Below are 24,325 nucleotides of genomic sequence, written 5' to 3' on the forward strand. Positions count from 1 at the left end.
TGGTGTTTTATGCTTCTTAGGGTATATTCCTAGAAGTGGGATCACTGGGTCAAATGGAAGATCAATTTTTAATTTTTTGAGGTGACACCATATTGTTTTCCTAGTGGCTGCACCAGTCTGCATTCCCACCAGCAGTACACTAGAGTCCCCTTTTCTCCACACCCTCGCCAACACTTGTTGTTTGATGATTTGTTGATGGGGGCCATTCTGACAGGTGTGAGGTGATACCTCATTGTTGTTTTGATTTGCATCTCTCTGATGATTAGTGATGATGGTGGTGACCATTTAACCTATTTCAAGAAAACTCATGTAGCCTTTTCCTGTTGCATCTATGAAGGCAAGATGGGTCACCAGCAGCTCAATAAGAGGCCTTCGAGAAAATTCAGCCAGGATTCTCACGCATTTGCTCAGACTGCCACAGTCTCACCTAGAAACGTGCAGAGGATGTAGGTCCGTGAGCTAGAGTAAGTGAACTTCCTTGAATGGTCATGAAATACACCTACCTGCAGAAATAATGTTAGCGGCTCTTTGTACATGAAAAAAAATTCTTGAAGACTTCAATTCTGAGTATTTTAGTGTGAATGGAATTCTCAATTGATTATAGAAATCTCTTTTTTTATAATTTACTTTTATCTTCTCAACGGATTTACCTTCAAATATATGACTTATTTCCCCTCAGTAATATAGAAGCATTCATGCTGGGGAAAAAAAAAAAACCTTCAGGTAACTACTGGTATATTATTTATATAAAGACTACAGGCTTGTTTTATTTTTAAGAAGCTAAAGAGCCATTTATGCCATAATAAAATGCTTTGAATCCCAAGAAATTGCCAAAACATAGAAGAATCTATTTCTGTTTTTTATTTCCATAGCTAATGAGAGATTTCTAACATTCTTTAATTGACCCAGAAACCTTAAACTGGCTTAAATATTAGTTGAACATTAGTTTGGAGATTAATGCCTGCTGAGAGAATTCATGTTTCCACTTGTCCCCATGGACTTCATAGCACTTACCACAAGTTGTAATTACACTTTTATTGGTGTGGTTCTTTATTTCTTCAAATCTCTCATTTACCACAGGTTTTGTTTTTTCCTATTTCGAAAATAAAATCTACTGGTTTGGATTTAAAAGGCCCAGTTTTTTTAACACTTTGAGTCAAGGAAGGTGGTAGAATTAGGGGAAAAAACAAGCATGTTAGTCAAAAGATATAATTGGGAAGTTGACTATACCCAGCAAAAATCAAAATAGTGCCTTAGCTACAACTGGATTCTCCAATAAAGAATCCAGAGTCGGACGGTCAGGGCTGGGACTGTTGTCCCCAGGGACCAGGGCTTCCTTTCTGTCTGCTCCTCCATGGAGCATCCCATCAACGAGAACACCTCATGGTCCAAGATGGTGCAGATGCTCCGGCTGTGTCACATGACAAATGGCCACTCACAGTCTTATAGAACCATCCCAGAGGTCCCACACAGTCTTTTTATTACATCTCATTGGAAAGAATTCAGTCATGTGGGCCCATAGAGTAAGGAAGGGAGCAAGAAGGTGTCACCGAAAGCTGGGCATTTTGCCACTGCAAATAAAATCGGGATCTTGTTGTACATGAAGAAGGTAATGAATGATTAAGTAGGCAATGAGAAGTCCCTGCCATATAATTTGGAACTATTTACATTCGTCAAAAATAAAAATTCATTGCCTGTCCGGTGTGGCTAAGGGGATTGAATGTCCAATGGACTGAAAGGTCCCAGTTTGATTCCCGGTCAGAGCACATGCCCAGGTTTCAGGCTTGATCCCCAGGAGGAGGAGTGCAGGAGGCAGCCAATCGATGTTTCTCTCTCTCTCTCTGTAAAAAATCAATTTTAAAAAATATTTTAAAATAAAAATGTACTTTTTCTTTCAACTAATAGCAACAAAAATTATATAAGCTCAGAATTTGGAGAAATATAGGTTGTTTCCATCAGACAAAATAGAGATAAGTTGTGCCTTATCATTATTGTATCGAATACTGCTTTGGCCTCTACATTCAGCTCTGTGGTTGGGCAAAGCAATGACTCCAGGTGAGGCGAATTTCCAGGAATAACCAGCACTTTCCCACATTCCTGCCTAGAAAACTACAAGTTTTCCAGCCGCTGTCCACTGAGGAAGGTGCTAACTTCCTATACACCAGCCCTTTCCTATCGGCAGTCCACGGCACATACGAATGCATGTTTAGCAGGTTATCAATCTAACTTTCTAGTCCGTTTTTGTAAAACGACTATCAAAACGTTAAAATCAACATATCTTCAAAGGTTTCTTCAAGTTATTAATTGAGTAATTAATCCTTAAATTATTTAATCTAAATTATCTCATAGACATAGTTTACTCAAAAAGTTGTTTTTCTCATTTTCTAAATATAAGATTCTATGAAGGGTACTCTGATCAACATAATAGTGTTGCTAAAATTATTAGAGACCAGCATTCACACTTTAACTCAGTCCACTCCCATTACTAGGGACATTATTACTTCTTTGTATTTTTAATGGCTGGTGGGTTTGTGCAGAAAGAATAAGGAACCCTAAAACCAATATTCTATTTGCTTGAGTTGTAGTGAAAAGTAGCAATGAAAAGTTTTGAAACTAGGGCAAACGCATTTTTCTTTGCCTGTTTGTACATTAATTGTATGTTTTTAACATCTATGACCATGGGTAATCGAGTTGGCAATCAGTCATAAAATAGCAAGATAAAATGGAAACGTATTGATTTATTAGGGTGAAAAGCTGTCAGCCTCAGGAACAGAAGATCTGAGTGTGAGTTTCAGCCTCAGCTTTTTGAGCCTCTTGTGGGGGGTGGAGATGGACTGGAGGAAGAATGATGATGCCTGCTCTTCCTTCTTATATGAGCAAGAGCAAATACTAAAGAGGGAGTTTGATCATTTACACCAAAGTCTTCCCTAAGCTGTGAACATAGAAGGAGTTATTTTATCCATGAAAGAACAAATGTTTCTTCTAATGGGACTTTGGATGCAAGAAACCGCCTAAGCATATGAAAAATCTTGTTCACAGTTCAGCTATTATCAGGGTAAGGTCAGGAATTCAGAGGATAATTAAAAATATATTGGAGGAAACTGTTAGCTGAGAAATAGATGTCCACTCACCAAGCTGGAAACATTTGACTTTCCTGTGCCTTGACTGGCTAATGGGGCTCTCTGGGGTTTATTGTTATCAGACTCCTCTGTGGCGTTTAGGGTAGTATCGACCCAAAGTGAGTATCGTGCACAATCCGGGGTGCCCTGTGGCCTTTCAGAGTGTGCTGTCTGACCTACCTTGACAAAGAGGACAGCTGCTGGCACCACGTGGAACTACGTCATACCCAGCACTGCACTAACTATCCAATCGAGAGCACAGTTCTTCTCTCATCCACTCATCCATTAGCTCCAATAGAGCTGAGCAAAGTACCTTACACCGGTGTTCTACCAAAGGATGTTGAATTAAACATGGATGGCAATGGAAATCAATGAAGTTGAACAAGAAATAGCAGGTAGTTTTAACGCTTAGTCAACATCAACGCTCTAAAAAAGAATTCCTGTTAAATATTGGAAATAGCAAAACAGGATGTTCTTGTGAAACTTAACCCCAAACCCAGTGTCTCCTAACTTCATTGATCTAACACCCTCAACTAGCCAGACACAGACAAAAAACACCCCCCCACATACACACACATACACACAAAGAAATCTAATAACCCTATGAAGCACCCAAATGTTTGTCACAGAGTCGGTGCACCAATCATAATTGATAGCAAAGGAAGTAAAAACAATGCTATGAAAAACATCCACAAAGAATTCTGAACAGTATCGTTCCAGTGTCTTGGGCAAACAGCTTTCTACACCCCAGTATTCCCCTAAGGGAACGTCTGAATTATAACCAAGGGCAATATTTACATGAACAGTGATGACCCAGAGCCATAAAACATAACAAAACAGTGACATCATTCCCAGTATTCTTTAAAGACAAGGAAATACTTGATTAACGTTTGCAAGTTCATGTGGTAGATTAAATCACAATCCCCAAGTATCCCCGCCCCTCCCCCTCCAGAGAAATGCACGTAGTTTTAATATCCTCACGCACCACAATGGGACTTCAGAGCCTTCTGGGGAGCCACCCCTCCGGGGCTCCACCACATGGTTTGCCTTGGACAATGCCAGGTAAGCAGGTGTGCCGGATGCCGTGTCCAAGCAGGTGTTTGGGGTGGCATCCAAGTTTCCACCAGCACTCTCGCTGCTGGTGTCTGTCATGGGGATGGCACATCTCGTGTAGGCACTGCTGTCTGGGGTGAGAGATCTGAGTCCTGGAGTGAGAAGACTCTGAGCGCTACAGCCTGAAGCAGGGCCCGGCCACCAACCCTGCAGCCACCAAGGGACCCAGGGAGCAAGCATCCCTTTCTGTGATAAGCCGCCGTGCTTTGGGAGGCCTCTGTGCAAATTCAGGTGCTCTTTTTGGTTCCTGTTGGTTGGTTTGAAGCACCACCTATAAAATAGTTCAAGTAAAATACCATGGAATTTCACATATTTGGAGACCCTCCTTCCCCCTACTGGGATAGATAATTGAGGCATTTTTGTGGCTAGCCTGAGTGAAAATTGCACTTGAGGACATGTTGGGAGAATGGCCACAAGCAGCCACATGCAATCAATTAACCGGATAGTGCCTCCTCCACCCAACAAGTCAGGAAGCCGAGCTCAGGGAGGGCTCCCATGGGCATGCCTCCTCGGGGCTGGGCAGCAGGCCTGGGGGGGAAGGGGTCCAAAGGAAGGGGTTTCCATGGAATGGGGATCTTGAGGATGATGTCATAAGGGTGTGGGGTAAGGACAGCAGGCAGCCACCTGCCCTCCGGTTAGAAAATGTCCAGGGTTCCCGGGTGAACCTCTCGGATCAGAGGCACAAAGCAGAAAGTCAAGTTCAGTCTCCTTTCTGCCTCTGGAAAACGCAGCCCTCCAGCACTCCCTCGGAGCCTGAGAGGACCAGCCGCGTGACTGTGCACAAATTATTTCACCTTCTGCCTCAGCACCAAGGATTAATTAATCACTGCAAGTTGTCTCGCGACTCCACAATGCTAAATACAAACAGAGGAGACCCTCGAATTCACGGAGTTGTGACTTGTGGTCTTGAATATTCATGTTCAGCCACGCCAGTCCACTCCCTCACCCAGCAACGACTCTTTGTGTCATCGCGCTAGGAGGGTCCCCTCTGTGTGTAAGGTGAAAGGGGACCTGTGCGTGGTGTGTGGCTGCCATACTGATGCCCTGCTTTGTTCTGGGGCAGATACCGTGAGGCACCACGGCGGATGCCTGGAAACACCAGCGGCACCTGACCCCCATTTTCATCCCCCACATTTCTCCTCGTGAATTCTGCCAGTTTAGAATTCTTCAGGCACACTAGATCTTTTAAAGTGAACGTGCACTTCAGGAGGAAAAAGCAGACAGGGAACAGTTAAGAACAAAGATGCTGGTGGCAGTCCCAGTCCTACCCTTGTTCTGTGGTTTTGGACACACTCCCTCTCTTCCCTGAACCCCAGTTTCCCACAAACAATGTTAGTACCTACTCCATAGGTATGCAACTGGGATAAAGCGAACTGAGGACCACGAGAGGTTTAATCCAGTCATGCTCAGTGGATATTCACAAAGGTATTGACTTCTCGATAACATGTAAGGTTTCCTCCACATGCTGGAAGTGGTGGAAATTTGGAGACTTGGGAATGCAGAAGAAAAGAGTGGAGGACTTTCGGTAGTCCAGGGGGAAGAACGGGATGGTAGTGTCTGAGGAAGGAAGGAGAAACAGACGATAAAATGAGGAAGGGGGAAAGGAAAAGGAAGAAAAGGCCTCAGATTCCAGATGTGCCATTTCTCAGCAGCGCCCGGATCCCAGCAGCAGTCCACGCGGTAATGAAATACACTCGCTGACGTCGGACACCTGGGAAACCGAACTCCAAAGCTCTTGCACCTTCTCAGCGGGACAGCCGACAGAAGGTCCTGATCTGGGACTCTGAGGAGTGGCTGCTGCAGGAATTCAGAGGCACAAAGTCGTTCGGAAGGTTGCAAACCCAGCATTTGCTCTGTTTCTACCCTCTCTACACCCAGCCCCAGTGATTTCTGTGCAACTTTCCAGCTCATTTTATGTGACCACACATCTTTCCCAACTCTTCCATAGTGTAAGGAGAATCCAGCATGGGGTTCCCTAGAATCCCTAATGTATCCTGCACATCACAGTGGGTTGATATGTATATTTTGGTTCATGTTGCTGAATTGAGGCCGTTTGTTTTTTATGGCAACTATATCTGTCTACCAGAGTCTTGAGGGAGGTGATGGATGGGGTAAAAGGCCCAGGGTGGGTGATTGGGACAGAATTGGAAAAGTGAGGAAGGGATTCATGAAAACAAAAGCAAGGCCCTGGCTGATTTGCTCAGTGGTTAGAGCCTCGGCCTGTGGATCCAAGGGTCTCAGGTTCTATTCCAGGTTAAGGGCATGTACCTGGCCTCTAGGTTCGACCCCCATGCAGGAGGCAACCAAATGTGTCTCTCACATTTGGATCTTTCTCTCTGTCTCTCCCTCTGCCCCCGCCCCCCTCCACTCTATCTAAAAAATCAATAGAAAAATATCCTCAGGTGAAGATTAACAACAACAAAGAAAGCGAGTAACTCACTCTGCCTCCTTATCTCTAGGAATAATTTATTTACCTAACGATAGAAAATAAATCATGGTGATGGTAAACCTATCTTTGTACATCACAACTGTTTAATAAATGTTGAAATTGCACTGGGCCACGGTTAGACTCCATGAGTTCATGGATGTCGAGGATTTGTGGAACCTAGTTTCTTCAGACATTGAGAATACGTAGAAAGGGATATTATTAAAGGGTCGTTTGAAAGCGGCTCGGTGGAACATTTCTGTTTATTTGCCGAGGGGAGTTTGACGGCCTTCCACGGATAGCTCTTCCAGTTGCCGAAGCCTAGCAAGGACCGAGCGCACTGGAATGTTTGCTTTCCCGTCAGCTGCGCAGACGACGGCCTTACAAAAGTCCTCTCAGCTATGAAATCACTGCAATAGCAACAGTCTTGTTTGTGAGTGCTCAGCTGCTCCAGCCGATGCAAAGTCCTGAAAGATCAACCTTCATGAAAAGACTTGAGCACCTGCCCCAGGCTTAGCACTAGCCATCTTCCTTCGTTCGTGCTAGTGGATCGATTGCTCTACCCTGGACCAGTACCAACAGCATCAGCATCACCTAGGATCTTGTTAAAAATGCAATTTTTGCCCTGGCCGGTTTGGCTCAGCGGTTAGAGCATTGGCCTGCGGTCCATAGAGACCCAGGTTCGGTTCCCGCTAAGGGCATGTACCTCGGTTGCAGTTTGTCCCTGGCCCTGGTTGGTCGTGCGGGTGGCAGCCACTCGATGTGTCCCTTTCACGTCGATGTTTCTCTCTCTCTCTCTCCCTGTCTCTCTCCCTTCCACTCTATCTGAACAAAAAAATGGAAAAATGTCCTCGGGTGAGGATAAAAAAAAAAAATGCAATTTCTTAGGCCCCACTCTTGAATGGGGAACTCTGGAGTAATTAACAAAATTATGATAGACCCCTGTTCTACCTTATACATTAAGTACTTGAGCTTAGGCCTTGGTTTAATAATGGAATGGTTGTTCTTATCTTACATAGCTCTTGTAAAGTAGCCAGTATCCCGAAGCTGGAAGTCAAGTGTGGTGAAGTTGGAAGTCAAGTCAGAAGAAAGGCTTTCTCAAAATCTAGAGAGACATCAATAATTAAATTGTCAAGTAATGACAAAAGTCCAGTGCTTGGATTATGACTCTTAGCCTGGATCTTCCTCTTTCTTTTTTTTTTTTTTTTTCCTCACTCGAGGACATTTTTTGTTCAGGTAGAGTGGGAGGGAGAGAGAGGAAGAGAGAGAGAGAGAAACATCAACGTGAAAGGGACACATCGAGTGGCTGCCACCCACACGACCAACCAGGGCCGGGGACAAACTGCAAACGAGGTACGTGCCCTTAGCGGGAACCGAACCCGGGTCTCTCGGGACCACAGGCCAATGCTCTAACCGCTGAGCCAAACTGGCCAGGGCAGATCTTTCTCTTTCTTGTCCAGCTTTACTTGTCAATAAAACTGATTACCAAGTTAATTACACAAATTATGGAACCTTTTAAAATTAAATTTAGTCCAAACAAGAAAGTAGTGGTACATAAGAAAATTTTTCTTAGTGAATTTGAAAAACATGGGTTAATAGTCTGGTAGTCCAAATTCTTTTGAGCCAGATGGGCATTAAATATGCAAAACTCCTACAGCTCTGTAGGAGCTATTGATCCAATACTTAACTAATCAATGGCCAAATCCAAAATAACCCCTTCACCACTCTCTCATAATTTACCACTAAACTACCAAATAATGTAGGTATGTTGTGTAACAGAAGAAGATTTAGGAGCTAAATGAAAACAATCTTTAGATATTGAAAGCATTTGTTACATACAGAAGAATATAGAATTATTGTGTGTGACTCCGTAGAACATGGTTAAACATAAAGAAGAGAGGAAGGCAGGTATTTGTTCTATAAAAGGGAGAATTTTCTAACCTTAAATGCTGCCCCAAAACAAACAAGTGGCCTACTGAATTCTGTGTTACCTAGATGGGCATTTTCACAGATGCCCTAGAGATGTTTTATTCATTAGTTAAAAGTTGATCTAGGTAAACTTTAATATCCCTTCTGTTTTAGCCTCTTCGGGTTGCTATAACAAAAATACGATAAACTGGCTGGCTTAAATAACATTTATTTCTCACGTTTCTGAAAGCTGGAAGTCTAAGATTAAGGCTCCAGCCAAGCCAGCATCTGGTGAGAGCCCACTTTCTCAGTTCATAGACGGCCATTGTCTCAGTGTCTTCCGACGGAACGGGGGTGGGTGAGCTCTCTGGGGCCCCTTTTACAAGGGCACTGATCCCATTCATAAAGGTTCCACTACTTCTCAAATGCCCCCACCTCCTAATACCATCACATTGGGGGTTAGGAAAAGCAGCTTGTCTGTGTGCAAGGTGTTGCTTTTTGCTAATTTCAAGACTGGCTGATGATTATGTACATGGGGTGTGTGTGTGTGTGTGTGTGTGTGTGTGTGTGTGTGTGTGTTTCAAGGATATAAAGCTCTTTGCAGGAGATCTTGAAATGGAGAACCAGAAACATACCAAATCTAATCTTTTGTATTCTCATCCATGATTGAAGTGAAGTACAAATAGGAAATAGGAAAGAGGTCAAGAAAAACTAACAAACAAAACCTCCAGAAATCCACCAAGACTGGAGGTCTTGGTAAACTTCTTAGGCAGCCAGACTTACTTAGTAAGTGTATGAATCCAGTTCTACAAATCATGACAACAAATATTTTGTAGTTGTCAAATGCTGTTATATGACACATTTTGATCATTTTTCACCATAGCAAGCCAAAAGAATGATCAACTGGGGATTCACAAGTTTATAAAGAATTTTCTAAAGCTCCTCACTGTTTATAGTTATAAAATAGTTCTGTGCTTTGCTAATCCATCCATCAGTGAAAACTATTTGAATTTCTGTCCCATTTTTACATGCAAATTTAAAATTTAGGTAACATTCTTTTTTTTTCTTAATAGTCAATACCATCTACCTCTGTATACATAATGCTTTAGTAAGCTTACAAATATAATTAAAAGTTGCTTTCCTTTCTGAAGACTCGGATATTAAAATCAGCCCCACCCTGTTGCGTTATAATCTATAATATCACATCAGGTTTTAATAAACCTCCTTTTTGCAGAACACATGTGCTTAAGACTTCATAGAAACCAAATCAGTAGAGAGAAGGGATTACTGTAGATTACTTTGAAATATGCATTGTTTGAAAGAGCCTCTAGTGACCAACTTTTATGAATGGTTGATTTTACTTGTAGGGTGTATACTTTGGTTTAATTACATCAGATTCTTTGACAAGTACTGCTCTTGTGCGTGCTGAGAAATGAAAGTTAAAAACAAAGTAGAGTACTTAATGAAAAAATAAATTGTGGAAGTGGAACACCATTGGCTATCTGTAGAATAGAAGTCTAGATGAAACCTAAGAACTTGTCCAACTATAACTATATAATAAAGACACTCCAATGACAATAAACAAATTTGCCCCAAATGTCCATAGACATAGACCATAATCTGAGTCTTTTAAGAAAGATTATTTCACAAATAACTGTTTGGAGTGATAATATGGCCCTTAAAATTTTTCACTCTATAAATTTTGACAGTTTATATTTTCATAAAGTGCATTCTTTTATTACAATAGAGGAAAATATTAGTTTTCATGAGCTAAAGTATTACCCAACTTCTCTCCAGACAATAAACTAAGATAGAAGTCATATTTTAAATTTCAAGTTACTACAAGTCTGTTGATGCAAACAGCACCATGCGAATCAGTAAATTTTAGTGAATTTATGGTTCTAAAAATCTCCTACTATATCTCTTCAGGTGATAATTTATCTGAAGACATTGATAAATAATGATTTGAGGGTAAGAAGATAAATTTGATTGGGCAAGAAGGCCATATATCAGACAGATAGCAACAAAAATAGACAATTAGCATTCATTATATGCATTACACATACTTTATGGCTAAGATTAATAAATTAATTTCCCTAGAAAGACCTCTAGTTACTTACTTTGTTTTGCTGCAGTGATATTTTCCAAGATTACAGGCCTAAATTTCACTTGAAATTTTAATGGAGTTGCTCTTTTTTTTTCATAAATGTACCACTATGCAAGTTAATCATCCGGAGATAGTATACAGCTAAAGGAAAATTGGTCATGGGAGGATAGTACAGGGATTTACGTACATATAAAGCACACTTTTAAGATGATTTTGTCATTGAAAGACTTGGAATTATATATTTAACCAATAGTAAAAAAAATTGCAACATAATATTTTCCAGTACAACTCATGAAAGTATGTTTGAAATATCAATACATGAACTAATCTGAATCTTGGTTTCCTTGGAAATGTCTCTGAGCAAAGGAGTTGACTTAACTATCGATGTTTGATTTTTTTAAAGGTTCTGCTGTAAGTAACATGTTATTTTTTAAAAAGAAACAGAGCTATTTACCATAATTTTTACCCCTAAGACTTAAACCAGGAAGTAGACTTGTCTTTCGTTGTCTTTTCAAATGAGTATTCATCCCTTACTCTCCATGGCCCACACTTCTTTTTCTTGATCATCACATGTGAGGCCAGCGGGATCCCTCAGAAAGAATTTGCATCTCCACTCTTCTGTATTTAAACCCTTAGAAGATGATAAAGAGCATTATTGGTGGTGAGCTGGACCACACTGAAGGTAACCCAGTGAAACTCTCTTGACTGTGGATTCATTTAGAGTCAAGTCAAATGTTCTCTTTCTTCACATAGATTTTAACTACAAGAAAATATTTGGAGAAATGCTTTTGAAATATAAATTCAGCATATAATTATCTTTTTCAAAATATTTTCTTAAACTTAAATGTATCACAAGAATTGTGGAATTGCAAAAACATGTGTATTGTGCCAGACTGTGTATATGGTAGGGGGTGGGGAGGACTAGAAGGACACATATCCAAAAAAATCCCCAAATATGTTAAAAGTGCATTTTTGGTACCTAGGAATGGTTGAACTTTAAGCTGCCAAGAAGGCTATATGTTTCTTTATTACTTGAAATATGTATCTGTCTGTGTGTAAATATCTATACATGTATCTTAAGTGTACATGTACACGTGTGTGTGTGTGTGTGTGTGTGTTTCAGACAGACAGATAAATGCATAAGGTACTGGTGAGACCTGATGCTTGTGGCATAGTGCTAGTGCTCAACACACACTTGCTCCGCTCCACCAAATGCCCTGCCTTCTGGTGGCTAGTTGGGGCCACGTGACTAGTTGCAGCCAATGAAATGTTAGAAGTGATTGAGTCACTTTCAGGTTGAAGCCAAGGAAAACTCCTGCAAGATTCTCCAACATTTTCTTCTTCTACTTCTTGGTCCAGTTACTGTAGCAACAAGACAACAGTGCCCTGTCAGCCAGCATCCGTGCTGCTCCATGTGTGACTTGTAGTATGAGTGGTCATTATACTTCTATTGTGTTAATCCATTTGATATTTGGAGTTTATTTGTTATTACAACAAACTACTTCTACTGACCGACGCATTACCTCAAGATACTTCAATACAACTAAAGTGTACGTATGCAAAACCAATGGTAAATTTAATGAAATTTAATGTAATAAGCCACGCACTGTAAGGGCTAGCTAAGATGCCTAAGACCACATCAGTAGTTCCTTTCATCAATATTGCTATTGTTTCATATTGACTGAAGTTTTCAGTGCCCCCCCTTTTTAAAACTCCAGAAATCTCTTTGTTCTCATTCTTCTGGATCTCACTGCCACCACTGAAACTAGTGACCATTGTCAGACCCTTTACCCTTTAGATACTTGGTAGCATTTGCTTTAGAAATACCAGCTCCTTCTGGTTCTTTTTATAATTTTAGATCATTTTGTTTCCTTGTTTTTTTTTTGGTAATCCTATTTGAAAGAAGTCAGACAAATCTGTCTTAGACTTCGTGCATTTGTTAAAATGCCCTCGGTACACTCGTTTTTATGTAGTTTTAGGTACACTCATTTTTGTGTGGTTTTAGTTCCTACTTTGTAGAACTACATCTCAACACTACATTTGCTGCTACAGCCTCTCACTTCATTCTTATCACCACCCAACTCCTATTGCTTTTCTTCCTCCATGAGAAGACAGAGGAAAACCTAGAAAATTTAAATGTACTTATTTCTATTTTTATAATGCAACAGAGCATTTAAAAAAAAATACAACATAGGCATGAATGAAGTAAAAAGAAGTTCGCCTCTCATCCCCACCATACCCTACAGATAATTGGCCTAATGGTTTTGTGAATAAATGACTTTTCAAGGTTCCTTCACCATGTTGGGGGCAGGAAGAGGAGAAAGGGAGAAAGGGGAGAAAAGCAAACGTTATTCAAGGAGGAGCTCATCATTTAGCCAAGTATTTTCCCGAAGGTGCTTCAGGTCAGAGACGCACAGTCCTCAGCCGACAATGGCTGTTGGGAGAGATTTATGGTGAGAGGGTACAAAAATGTTACTGCACCAGGAGACTGTGGTCTCTCTTCTTTGCTTGGAGTTGTAATAAATTAGATTGGGAAACAGGCTTTCTAGGGATTAACCGTAGATGAACTTTGCAAGCGAGGGCGTTTTTAAAACAAAGAAATTAGCTCCTTCATGGTTTCACATATATCATAAAGAAAACAGCACGTCCTGAAGGCTTTCGCTAAAGAAAAGAAGTCACAATTAAGGGAAAGGGGCTGTGCAAACTGATGTTAAGAAATGTGAATATGTAGATTGGCAGTGAGTGCGGACAGATATGATTACCAGCTTTTGCTGGTATAATCCTATTTTGCTTCACTCTGACCCAAAGTGACACGCGTTCTGGCTGAATTCAGCTTCTAAGCATTGCATGTTACTGGCCCAATTTCTCTTGCTGTTTCAATGTCTCGTTTTTTTCTGTCCTAACTATGGAGTGAATTGCTTTGTTCTAGAAACAGTTCTTTGCTCCATCCCTGGGAGGTGTGTGTCTGGGCTGAGTGGGTGTCTGATCCTGCCTCTCGTGAACTTCAGCTGAGTGGGCATTCATTTGTAAGGTTTGGTGTTACCCTCATATTTTTTAAAAAACACAGAATGTCATCACTCATTATTAACTCCTATGTGACACCAGGCATCTATGTGAAACTCAGGACAGTTTCAAGGCTTTATGGGGAAAAAAGTGACTGAGAATTTTGTGAATGGGGCCAGATCTATAACTTTCAAAATGAAAGTCTGGGCCACACGGTGGAACCCGATACACTGTACCCCAGCAACTCTCAAACCCTTCGGACTCAGGACCCCTTTATATTATTAAAATGCATTGAAGATCCCCATGAGCTTTTGTTTATGTGGATTGATACTTCAGGCATTAAAGCTGAGAAATGAAAGCATATTCGTTAATCCTTTTGAAAATAACAGTAATAAATATATTATATGTTAACGTGAATGGTATATTTTATAAAAAATACCTGTATTTTTCAAACCAAAAAAATATTGGTGAGTAAAGTGGCATTGTGTTACATTTTTGCAAATCTTTTTAAGTTTACCTGAATGGAAGAGAACTAGTCTGGTACCAGCCTCTGCGTTCAGTCTTTTGAAGTATGTTATTTTGGTTGAAATACAGGAATAAAATTCACATGGATAAGTAGTTGGCCAAGGAGAAATACATTAATAGCTTATTCAGATACCTAGAGATCTTCTTTGATATTAGACCAAAACTTGACAAGTAGTATTTTTTTTTCTAGTTTCTTAAAGGTTAGAAGTGGTAAGAAATCTGAAACCAAATCAGTGATCATTTCAATACTCTATTACTTTAAAATCCAACGGTCACCTCACACGTTGATTGTAAGTTTTTACTCATGTATGATTTTGTAACATTATATTCGGTCATCTGGGAAATATTGGGTCACTAAATTATGCAAATATTCTAAATGTTGACATACTTCATTTTACCCTATGAAAAAATAACACTTGTTAATATCAACACCAATGTCATCAGAAACATTCTATGTGTCGGGAAGCAGCCAAGCTGACACAGGCCCATACAAGTTTTCCAAAATTCTGAGTTTAACTTGAAAGCTAGATTTCTATCCTTGGCAACAAACACAACAAATCCTGCCAGTTGTTTTCCTTGAAAACACAGTCTCATTTCATTCACTATTTGAGAAAATGCCTGCCAAACATCTAAGCCCAAATAATTCTTTCAAGTAAAAGTGGTGTTTATGAAAAAAGCTGTGTCTAGTTCAGCTTGCAACCTAGTCACACAGGTGCTTTTCCTCGAGACAGTGGTCACACCTCCACCGGCAGCAAAAGCCTTGATACGTGCCTCCCACCTCCTGACCCAGAAAATGAAAGAAGCTATGTGCACTCAAGGGTCCAGGTTTAATAAAATTAATCATGTTACTGCTACATCTTAAGTGAAACTGGCTTTTTAAAAACTGTGTATGACACGCCCTTCATTCATATTGAGACCAAAAAAAAGCAACTAACGTCAGTATTTATTTTAACTTATATTTATTGTTGAATGTATTATAGATGTTCCTCATTTTTCCCCCATTGACCCCTCCTGCCCACTCCAGCCCCCCTCCCGCCTTTTCCCACACTGTTGTCTGTGTCCATTGGTTATGCATATATGCATAGAAGTTCTCTGGTTAATTTCTTCCCTCCCCTCAACCACCTTCCCTTTGAGGTTGTCAGTCTAGCAACCAATTTGTACTTCTTAATCCCTTCACCTTTTTCACCCATTCCCCCAACCCCCCCCCCCCCATCTGGAAACCAACAAAATGTTATCTTTATCTATGCGAATAATTCTGTTCTGCCTGTTCATTTTGTTTGTAGATTCAATTGTTGATAGATATGTATTCATTGCCATTTTGTTTGTTCATATTTTTATCTTTTTCTTCAAGAAGACCCTTCAACATTTCATATAATAATGGTTTGGTGGTGATGAACTCCTTTAGCTTTTACTTGTCTGGGAAATTCTTTATATGGACATCAAATCTAAATGACAGCTTTGCAGGATAGAGTAATCTTGGTTGTAGGTTCTTGCTTTTCATCACTCCGAATATTTCTTGCCACTCCCTTCTGGCCTGCAAAGTTTCTTTTAAGAAATCAGCTGACAGTCTTATGGGAACTCCCTTGTAGGTAACTAACTGCCTTTCTCTTGCTGCTTTTAAGATTCTCTCTTTGTCTTGAACCTTTTGTATTTTGATGATGATGTGTCTTCGTGTGAGCCTCTTGGGGTTCATCTAGTTTGGGACTCTCTGTGCTTCCTGGATTTATGTCTGTTTCCTTCACCAAGTTAGGGAAGTTTTCTGCCATTATTGTTTCAAACAGGTTTTTGATTTCTTGTTCTCTCTCTTCTCCTTCTGACACCCCCAAGATGTGAATGTTGGTACACTTGATGTTGACCCAGAGGCTCCTTACACTATCCTCATTTTTTTGGATTCTTTTTTCTTTTCGCTGTTCTGATTAGGTGTTTTTTGCTTCCTTATATTCTAAATCGATGGTTTTCTTCTTGGCTTTACCTACTCTACTATTGAATCTTTGTAAATTATTCTTTTTTCTTTTTTTTATCCTCACCCAAGGACACTTTTTGATATTTTGTTCAGATAGAGTGGGAGGGAGAGAGAGAGAAACATTGATGTGAAAGGAAGACATCAAGTGGTTGCCACCCACACAACCCAACTAGGGCTGGGGACAAACTGCAACTAAGGTACGCGCCCTCACTGGGAACCGAACCCGGGTCTCTTTAGACCACAGGCCAATGCTCCAACCACTGAGCCAAACCGGCCAGGGCATAAATTATTCTTTATTTCAGTTAGTGCCTTCTTCATTTCTGACTGTGCATCCTTCATTTCTGATTGGTCTTTTTTTATGCTCTTGAGGGCCTCACTAAGTTCATTCAGATTTTCACTAAGTTCATTGAGCATCCTTATAAGCAGTGTTTTGAACTCTGCATCTGTTAGGTTGCTTATTTCCATTTCGCTTAATTCTTTTCCTGGAGTTTTGTTCTGTTCTTTCATTTGGGACCTTTTTCTTTGTCTCTTCATTTTGGCTGCCTCCCTGTGTTTGTTTCTATGTATTGCTTAACAAGAGGTATGGGGCTAGCTGAGACCAGACGCTGCTTGTTTGAAAGAATTTAGGAAAACCTGAAGCAGGATCCAAGACAGGCCAATCCTATGGTTAAACAACTGACAACAGCTTGGGTGGGCCTGAAAGTTGGGCAGGGCAGGGCCTCAGGGAGTCACCAGGGTGGGGCTACCAGTGTTAGCCAGGTTGCTGGAGTCCCAGATGTGGCGACTGTCTGCCACCCCAGGAAAGGGTTCACCAAAGGAACAAAGGCCTCTGAGAGCACCTCTGTCCAGGAGAAAGCCCCCTCTCCAGCCCTCGCTCCAATGCCAAACAACTCAGTTCTTCCCTGTATGTCTCTGGTGCCTTTCAAGCTGCCTCCCCTACACTGGAGCATGGAGGGTGCGAGTCCAAGTAAGTCCGTGCATGGGCCCTTTAAGAGAAGCTGCCTGGGGCTCCAGCAGCCTCAGCCTCCCTCAGCCTCAGTTCCCACTGGTTTTATAGCCAGAAGTTATGGGGATTCTCTTCCTGGCACTGGAACCCTGAGCGGGGCACCTCATGTGGGACAGGGACCCCTCAGTCCTCAGGGAGGACCTTTCCAGCCGAGGTGTCCTCCTGATTTTTATCCACCACACGTGGGTGTGGGACCAGCCCTTCAACCTCCGCCCCTCCTACCAGTCTCGATGTGGCTGCTTCTTTAATTTCGTAGTTGTAGGATTTACATTCAGCTTGATTTCAGGCAGTTTTGAATGATGGTTGTTCTGTAGTTTAATTGTAACTTTGATGTGGCTATGGGAGGATGCGATACCGCGTTTACCTACGCCACCATCTTCAACATCAGTATTCTAATTAATATAGTTGTAGCCTTATCAACCCCAAAATTCTCAGGTTACGAGAACTGCTCTGTTGGACAAAGCAGGACATTATCAGAATAAGGCCACCTCAGCCCCAGCTGCAGGGACAAGGGGGGCTTGGTGAAGACAGCGATTCCCTTAATCCCACTGGGACACTGAGTGTGGGGTATGGTACCTGAGCAATTGTGAACTCAACTTTCCAATTAGCTTAAACTCTTCCGATCTTTTTTTTTTCTTTTCGTTTATATGTAACTTGAAACTTTTAATGTCACATTCAGAGTTTGGCTTACTGCCCTAAACAAAGTCCTGTACACTCTGCCCACTGATTGGTCTTAACGACAATTGGTATTTTCACTCTAGGGCTTGGAGACCGGTCCTCAAGCTCCCTTCCCATGTGAGAAAAACCTCTTTCTACATTTCTCCCATTTTCTAGTATTTCTCAAGACAAATCGTTAGTCTCTAAGGACACTTGTCGTCCCCTGCAAAGTATCCAATTCAAACATTGCATCCTTGTCTCCTTTGTCAAGTTCTGCATTTTGTCTGATGGTTTTTTTTCTTCTGCTTCTTTACTTCTTTTCCTGCTGGAGCTGGAAACCAGGCAGTGAGAGGATGACAGGTTTGAAAAGGTCATTTTTGAATAAAGAATTGTCTGTGTGCGGCTTGCGCACAGTGGTGTGTTTTGTGTGTCTGAGCGAAGGGGGTGGGATAAAGCAAGGAGCGCTCCTGCTGGCCAGACCTGTCGGAAAGTTCTTTACTGCTCAGCTTCCCGTTTTTACACACAAATCCCCTGAATCAGTAACAAGCCGTGGCAGAAGGCATGTAGGTCTCTTCTGTACCTTCAACTCTCCAGAAGGGAAGGTCACTTTATAGGTAAAAAAAACAAAACAAAACAAAAGAAAATAAAAACACTCTGTCTCCCTTCTCTTTATTAGGAAATGATTTTCAATGTAATTTATATAAGGGATCATTAATACTAATTTCCTCTTTCCTAAAGGAAGAAGTAAAGTAAATAAGATAAAGAGAAGAATAGCCAGTAATGTTGATTGGGTTCCAGGGAATGTTATCAGCATCTTAATTGTCAAGACTTTTCAGTTGCCGGTGTGGCTGATTAGTTAAACTCCGCACAGTGAGTCTGACAGGGCCCTCCCAGGTCACTTCCATCAGCAGAGTTTGGTTTGTAGATAGTGGATGCAAGGAAGCCCTGCTCACTCTCTTCACACACCCTTGCTTAAAGGACTGACCCTCTGAGACATGCCTGTATTTAATGGAGCCTGGTACATGCTCTGTGGGAGAAAGCCATTGTTTGACACCTTGTCTTTCGTTTTCCTGCCCTTTTGTGCTCATATCAGTTTTCTCATGATTTAAAACAAATGGTCAGAAACCAAAAAGTCAGTTCAGAACAATTGTGGGCTTCCAGTGTTCAGCATGCCCAGCAATCCCTGAAATAGCTCTGAGTTAGTACCGAGAAAACCCTTCCACGGAGCCACAGGGCCAGTCGGGACTGCCTTGCTGCAGACACTAGATTTTTGTTTAAAAACCTATTTCTTGTTGAGTCTCTCTCTCTCTCTCTCTCTCTCTCTCTCTCTCTCTCTCTCGCAGTAATTACAGGCTGCAGAGTGAAAAGCATTAGAAATGTTTACAAAACAGCTCATAAAGTTTAAAATAATAGGGGGATGTGTTTATGTAAACAAAATGCTGTGTGTGTGGCTGGGGCAAAGAGTACACAGTCTTTCTTCTTTCGTGGCCCATGCCACCCTCCAGAAGTAAGGCGTGGACGTGAGCGAGGCAGGCCCTTCCCTCCTGCTACGCTGTGCTCACACTTAATTCATTATGTTTACTTATCTGATGCAGATCAAAATACAGGCCCCTCAGGTGTGTGGGGACAGAGGAACTGATGAAGGGGGCTGGAAGGGGGCTGCCATCTAATTAATTTTAGGGCAGCCTACATTCCCATACAGACGCTGCCTCCAAGAGACAGATTTTTTTTTTTTTTATGAGCCCTTTGCCAACTTTCAGAAGCCTAAGAGAAAAGCTTGCAGCAGGTTAGCGTTTTAAAGTGAGAGGGGCATTTCCAGCCCTTTCAAACTCTCTCCTCTTGTACAGACTGGCAGAGACTGTGCTCTCTCTGGATTTTATTTATTTTTTTTAATGTGGGAGGGTAGCCTCTAACCCCCAGCCTTGGAGCCAATCAATCATTTCGCTTTGCAGGTTTAGATCTGCGGCAGCAAAGCACAACCTCTGTGCTGGCGGCGCTGCACCGGGTCTTGATAATAGTGAGGCTGGTGCTGACAGTCAAAGGAGGGCTCTGTCCCCTTAGGCGCCAGCGCACTGAGGACACGGGCCGCACAGAAGGACGAGCCTTGCTCGGACGAAGCGCCTCTTCCCCTGGTGATTGATGGAGGACAGTGAGGATGTTTCCAGAGGCTGGGAGAAATTGCCCTCCTTTCTGTGAAGTCTTTGTCAGCAGAAAGAACTCTCCTGGGTAGTGAGAGACATAGTGCAGATGACAAATGACAGCTTTGTGTTTCATTCTACTAGACAAGTGCTCAGGCTCATGCGGGCGAGTGAGCGCTCCTCCAACCCTCCGCTCGCGCCTGACTGCCCACCAGGTGCGCTCTGCACATGCGCAGCTGGCTCTTCCCGGCCCTCCTTTGCCTACTGGGGAGGTTTCAAGTGTAATTAGGGTGTGAGTGGGGATACCCTTATCGCCGTTTTATGGAGCTGATTATGGAATGAAGATGTTTGAGTCATTCGTTAATAGTTCTGAGTGTTGTTTCCTTATGTTTCTCTCTTTTGGAGTGCAGATGGAAAAAATACATATATATTATATATGCATATTTTATATATATATTATATTATGCTGTTTTAAGCATACCAAAAACCTGTATCAAAGCCCTTGACCAATGTTTTCTTTGTATTTTTTTCTCCCCCTTCCAGGACCCCATCTACAGATGTTCTGAACACCTCCGAGCAGAGAAATTTATTTTTCAACCAGGATACCTAATTCAAGGTATTCGCTCTTATCAGAAAGCTTTTGCATTCGAGCCCTGTGCTGGAAGTGGTATTTTGGCAATGCACTGAAATAGGAAAAGTTGGAATGAGAATAAAGGACAAAAGTGAATTTGCAAAATAATCAAGTGCTTAAAAAAAAAAAAAAAAAAAAAAAAAACCGACCCAGCGCCTCTGAGGGTTTGCCGGTTCTGACTCATGCGCAGCCTGTTCTCTGCCTGCAAATGTGCCAGGTCTCACTTAGCTGAAGCCCTTTTTCTGCAACTGTGTTTGGGGTTTGGATTTCATTTCTGTCTCTCCCTCTCGCTTTTTCTCTAACTGCTCAAACCTGCAGAAACCAGGAGCTGAGACGTTTTGTCTGTTTTCGACAGTGGACCAAACATAATGAAGTATTCTTGCTGGGCTCTGGTTCTGGCTGTCCTGAGCACGGAACTGCTGGGGAGCCTCTGCTCCACTGTCAGATCCCCGAGGTTCAGAGGACGGATACCGCAGGAACGAAAAAACATCCGACCCAACATTATTCTTGTGCTCACCGATGACCAAGATGTGGAACTGGGTGAGACCCCCGATTTTTCTCTTGTTAGTCTCTTGCTCAAGTGATTTGCTGACCTTTTTCATGATCAGTAACTGTCAGTGAACATTTGGGAATTTGGCATGTAATTATACCATTTTAACCAACGACCTAGTTTGTAAAATGAACTTGTATTGAATATGAGGCATTTGGTTTGTGTTTCAATGTTACTTTTCTGGTCTTAAACTTTTTTTTTTTCCTATCACTAATTTAAGTATTTTCATAAGTGATCTTAAAGTTTTGAAAGAGTCTTGGGAAGGGACTTGGAGAACAGGAGGATGGAGGAAGGGAATAAACCCAGATTAAATGTTATAGAAGTCAAGGATTTGATGGTGGACCTTGGGAAATCTTGGTCAAAAATTGTTTTTTAATATTTGGGCAAAGTTGTTTCGAAGACTATGAGATTATGACTGGAATTCTATGCAGTATAGGTGAACATAGATATAGAGGAACTGTCGATGGTTTATTAGTATTAGAGCAAATGATTTACTCACAGCTGGTAATAATAGTTAGGTAACTGAAATTTACAGTATTCTACATACCTGCCGGTAGTTGTTCACGACTGCCACCTTAGATGTGGTGCCTTTCTGAAGACTTAGCTCATCTGGGTTAATTCTAGAGCACTTGGAGAGCCTGCCAAAATCCAGTGGTTCCAGCTGAGCTTCTGTATCATCTAATTGGGTTTCTCATCTTCTCACCTTCTGTATTAGCCCAGCCCCAGGGTGTTGTCTGTAAGCATAGGGTCAAGTTCTTCAGGTTACCCCAGGACAGATTTAAACACTTGCCCTGAAAAGTTGTCACCACCTCTCATTTCCATTCCTGGACCCAGATTCCTCATTCTCAGGCATCACTCAGCTGGGCTTATCTATCCACCACACTCAACTCAACGTCACTAGAATCTTCTAGCCACAATGTTAGCAGAGCACCCACCTTCTTTATAGACCTTTGTAGCTTGGAGTTTTGAGAGATAAAACCCTCCATGCTGGAACTTGATCTACATGTAAGAGAACTTTGACTTCCCTTTTGAAACCAAGGCATGGAATTTCATCAAAGTTAATTCCTCGGGTTTATCGGGAAGCAAATGCACTAGGAGTCAGCAGAGGTAATGATTGTTGAGGATGAGTCACAGAGTCTGCTCTTTGTCACTTCACTCTTTAAGTGAGAGCATAGTTTTCAGGTAATGTGCCAACATGAAACATCTTGCAGATATGACTTTAGTATGCATGTGGCTGGTGGTTCCAGGTTTTAGTCACTTACAGAGCAACTAAAATAATGTGAACACATTTGAATTCGCCACCCTCAACATCTCTCATATCCATCCTGTTTGCTACAGCCAAAATCTATAGACCTTCCTTCCCAGCTTTTTCCTTACTTCTCTGCAAGCAAATGAGCTCCAGGTCATCTGGCTCCTGCCTGTGCCTGAGGCTACTTTCCTTCCTGGCACTTTGCTCTGTGCTTCCTGGAAACAACGGACATTTCCCTGAAGGATCTGGTGGTTTCATCTCCCTCACCTGTGTTTCATGCCTTTGCACATCTGGTCCCCACTGTCTTTTTCCCTTTCTCCACCTGGAGAAGCCCTATCTGTTCTTCCTGACCCAGTTCAAATGTCTTGCCCTCGGGGGGTCTTCCCTCACCAAAACCATCCTCTCCTCCAGCAGGGTTGATGGACCTTCCCTCTGCACCACCTTGGATGTGCATCCAGTGTGGCCCCTAATGCCCCATGTGCTTCCATACTTGTCTCTTCCACTTGACTGGGAGCAACTAACGGGCCGGGATGTATTTTGTTTATGTTGTAGTGCTGATGCTGAGACTGTGATGGGAATATAGTAGGTGCTAAGTAAACTTAAAATAGACCCACAAGGGTCTGAAAAGCTAAGATAATTCCCAGAAATGAATACATGTTCCTGTCATGATCTACTGAGTCCTTGTCTTTAAAATAAATTAAGGAATTATTTGATAAATTTATGTTTAACAGAATTCAGAATTTCACCCTTATCCTATAGTTCATTAATTCATTCAATAATTATTTACTGAAAAAATTACTAAGCACTGGTGTCTTCTGGAGGTACATGGATATAATGGTAAATGGTCATAGACCAGATCCAATCAACCCAGTTGCTTCTTACATATTTACCTTTACCTCCTTCCTTGATTTTTCTAGCCAAATACTATGCTAAGCAATCACCCATTTAATCTTCACAAAAACTCAGTAATGAGGCCTAGAGAAGTGATGTAGGCTGTGGTCAGCTAGTAAACTAAGACCTGTGTTAGGTCTGGATTGCCACAGTTACACATGTAATCACGGTCCCTTCCATCAGTCAGTCCACCGACAAGTATTTATTGAGCCCTTCCTAGAAACAACCTGTAAATGCTTAGTAATGTTCCAGGTTCTGAGAGAGACAACAAAAGCACATATGGGTCTTAGTACCTTGTTGGCAAAATAAGTTGGTGATGAACCACGTGAACCGTGGATAAAACATTCAAGAAGACCTCTTTTAGCAGCAGAAAAGCTACGCTTGTGGTCGTGGGTGCTGCTCGATGGAGACTTTGCCCGGCTTTTGTAATATCCTCATAATTTTATATGAACCTTAATGCTCTAGACTTCATTTGGTTTGGGGGTTGCTTTTTTTTTTTTTTTTTTAACTATCTTTACCATTTTTTAAGTGTATAGTTTGGTAGTGTTAAGTACATTCACATTGCTATATAACCCATCTCCAGAACTCTTTTCATGATTTTTTTTTTTTTTATTCTCACCTGAGGACATTAGAGTGTGAGGGGGAGAAAGAGAGAGAAAAAAAATCAACGTGAAAGGGACACATTGAGTGGCTGCCACCCACACAACCCAACCAGGGCCGGGGACAAACTGCAACTGAGGTACATGCCCTTAGCGGGAACCGAACCCGGGTCTCTCTGGACCGCAGGCCAACGCTTTAACTGCTGAGCCAAACTGGCCAGGGCTCTTTTTATCTTATAAATTTAAAATCCCATACCCATTTAAGAGTAACTCCCATACTCCTAACTCTTAGTAACCCCCATTCTACCCTATGCCTCTATGAATTTGACCATTCTACGTACTTCCTATCAGTGAGCCCTACAGTATTTACCTTTTGATGACTGGTGTATTTCATTTACCATGATGTCCTTCCTCAAGATCCATCCATATTGTAGCATATAT

The 24,325-nt window shown here is 41.7% G+C and overlaps 1 protein-coding gene across 2 annotated transcripts in view; it reads left to right on the plus strand.

Moving 5' to 3' along the window:
• SULF1 (sulfatase 1) overlaps positions 1–24,325 on the plus strand; it is a 131,992-nt gene that overhangs the window by 40,559 nt on the left and 67,108 nt on the right. Inside the window, exons 2-3 of one of the 2 annotated variants that reach the window (XM_036264318.1) lie at positions 20,508–20,580; positions 20,914–21,135. In XM_036264318.1, the coding sequence (XP_036120211.1) occupies positions 20,964–21,135 (172 nt within the window). In that variant the 5' untranslated portion in view covers positions 20,508–20,580; positions 20,914–20,963. The remainder of the gene's footprint in view (positions 1–20,507; positions 20,581–20,913; positions 21,136–24,325) is intronic. The other variant, XM_036264317.1, reaches the window with a different exon arrangement.

Source organism: Molossus molossus, unplaced genomic scaffold (assembly GCF_014108415.1).
Source record: "Molossus molossus isolate mMolMol1 unplaced genomic scaffold, mMolMol1.p scaffold_m16_p_16, whole genome shotgun sequence".
Classification (NCBI taxonomy): Eukaryota; Metazoa; Chordata; class Mammalia; order Chiroptera; family Molossidae; genus Molossus; species Molossus molossus.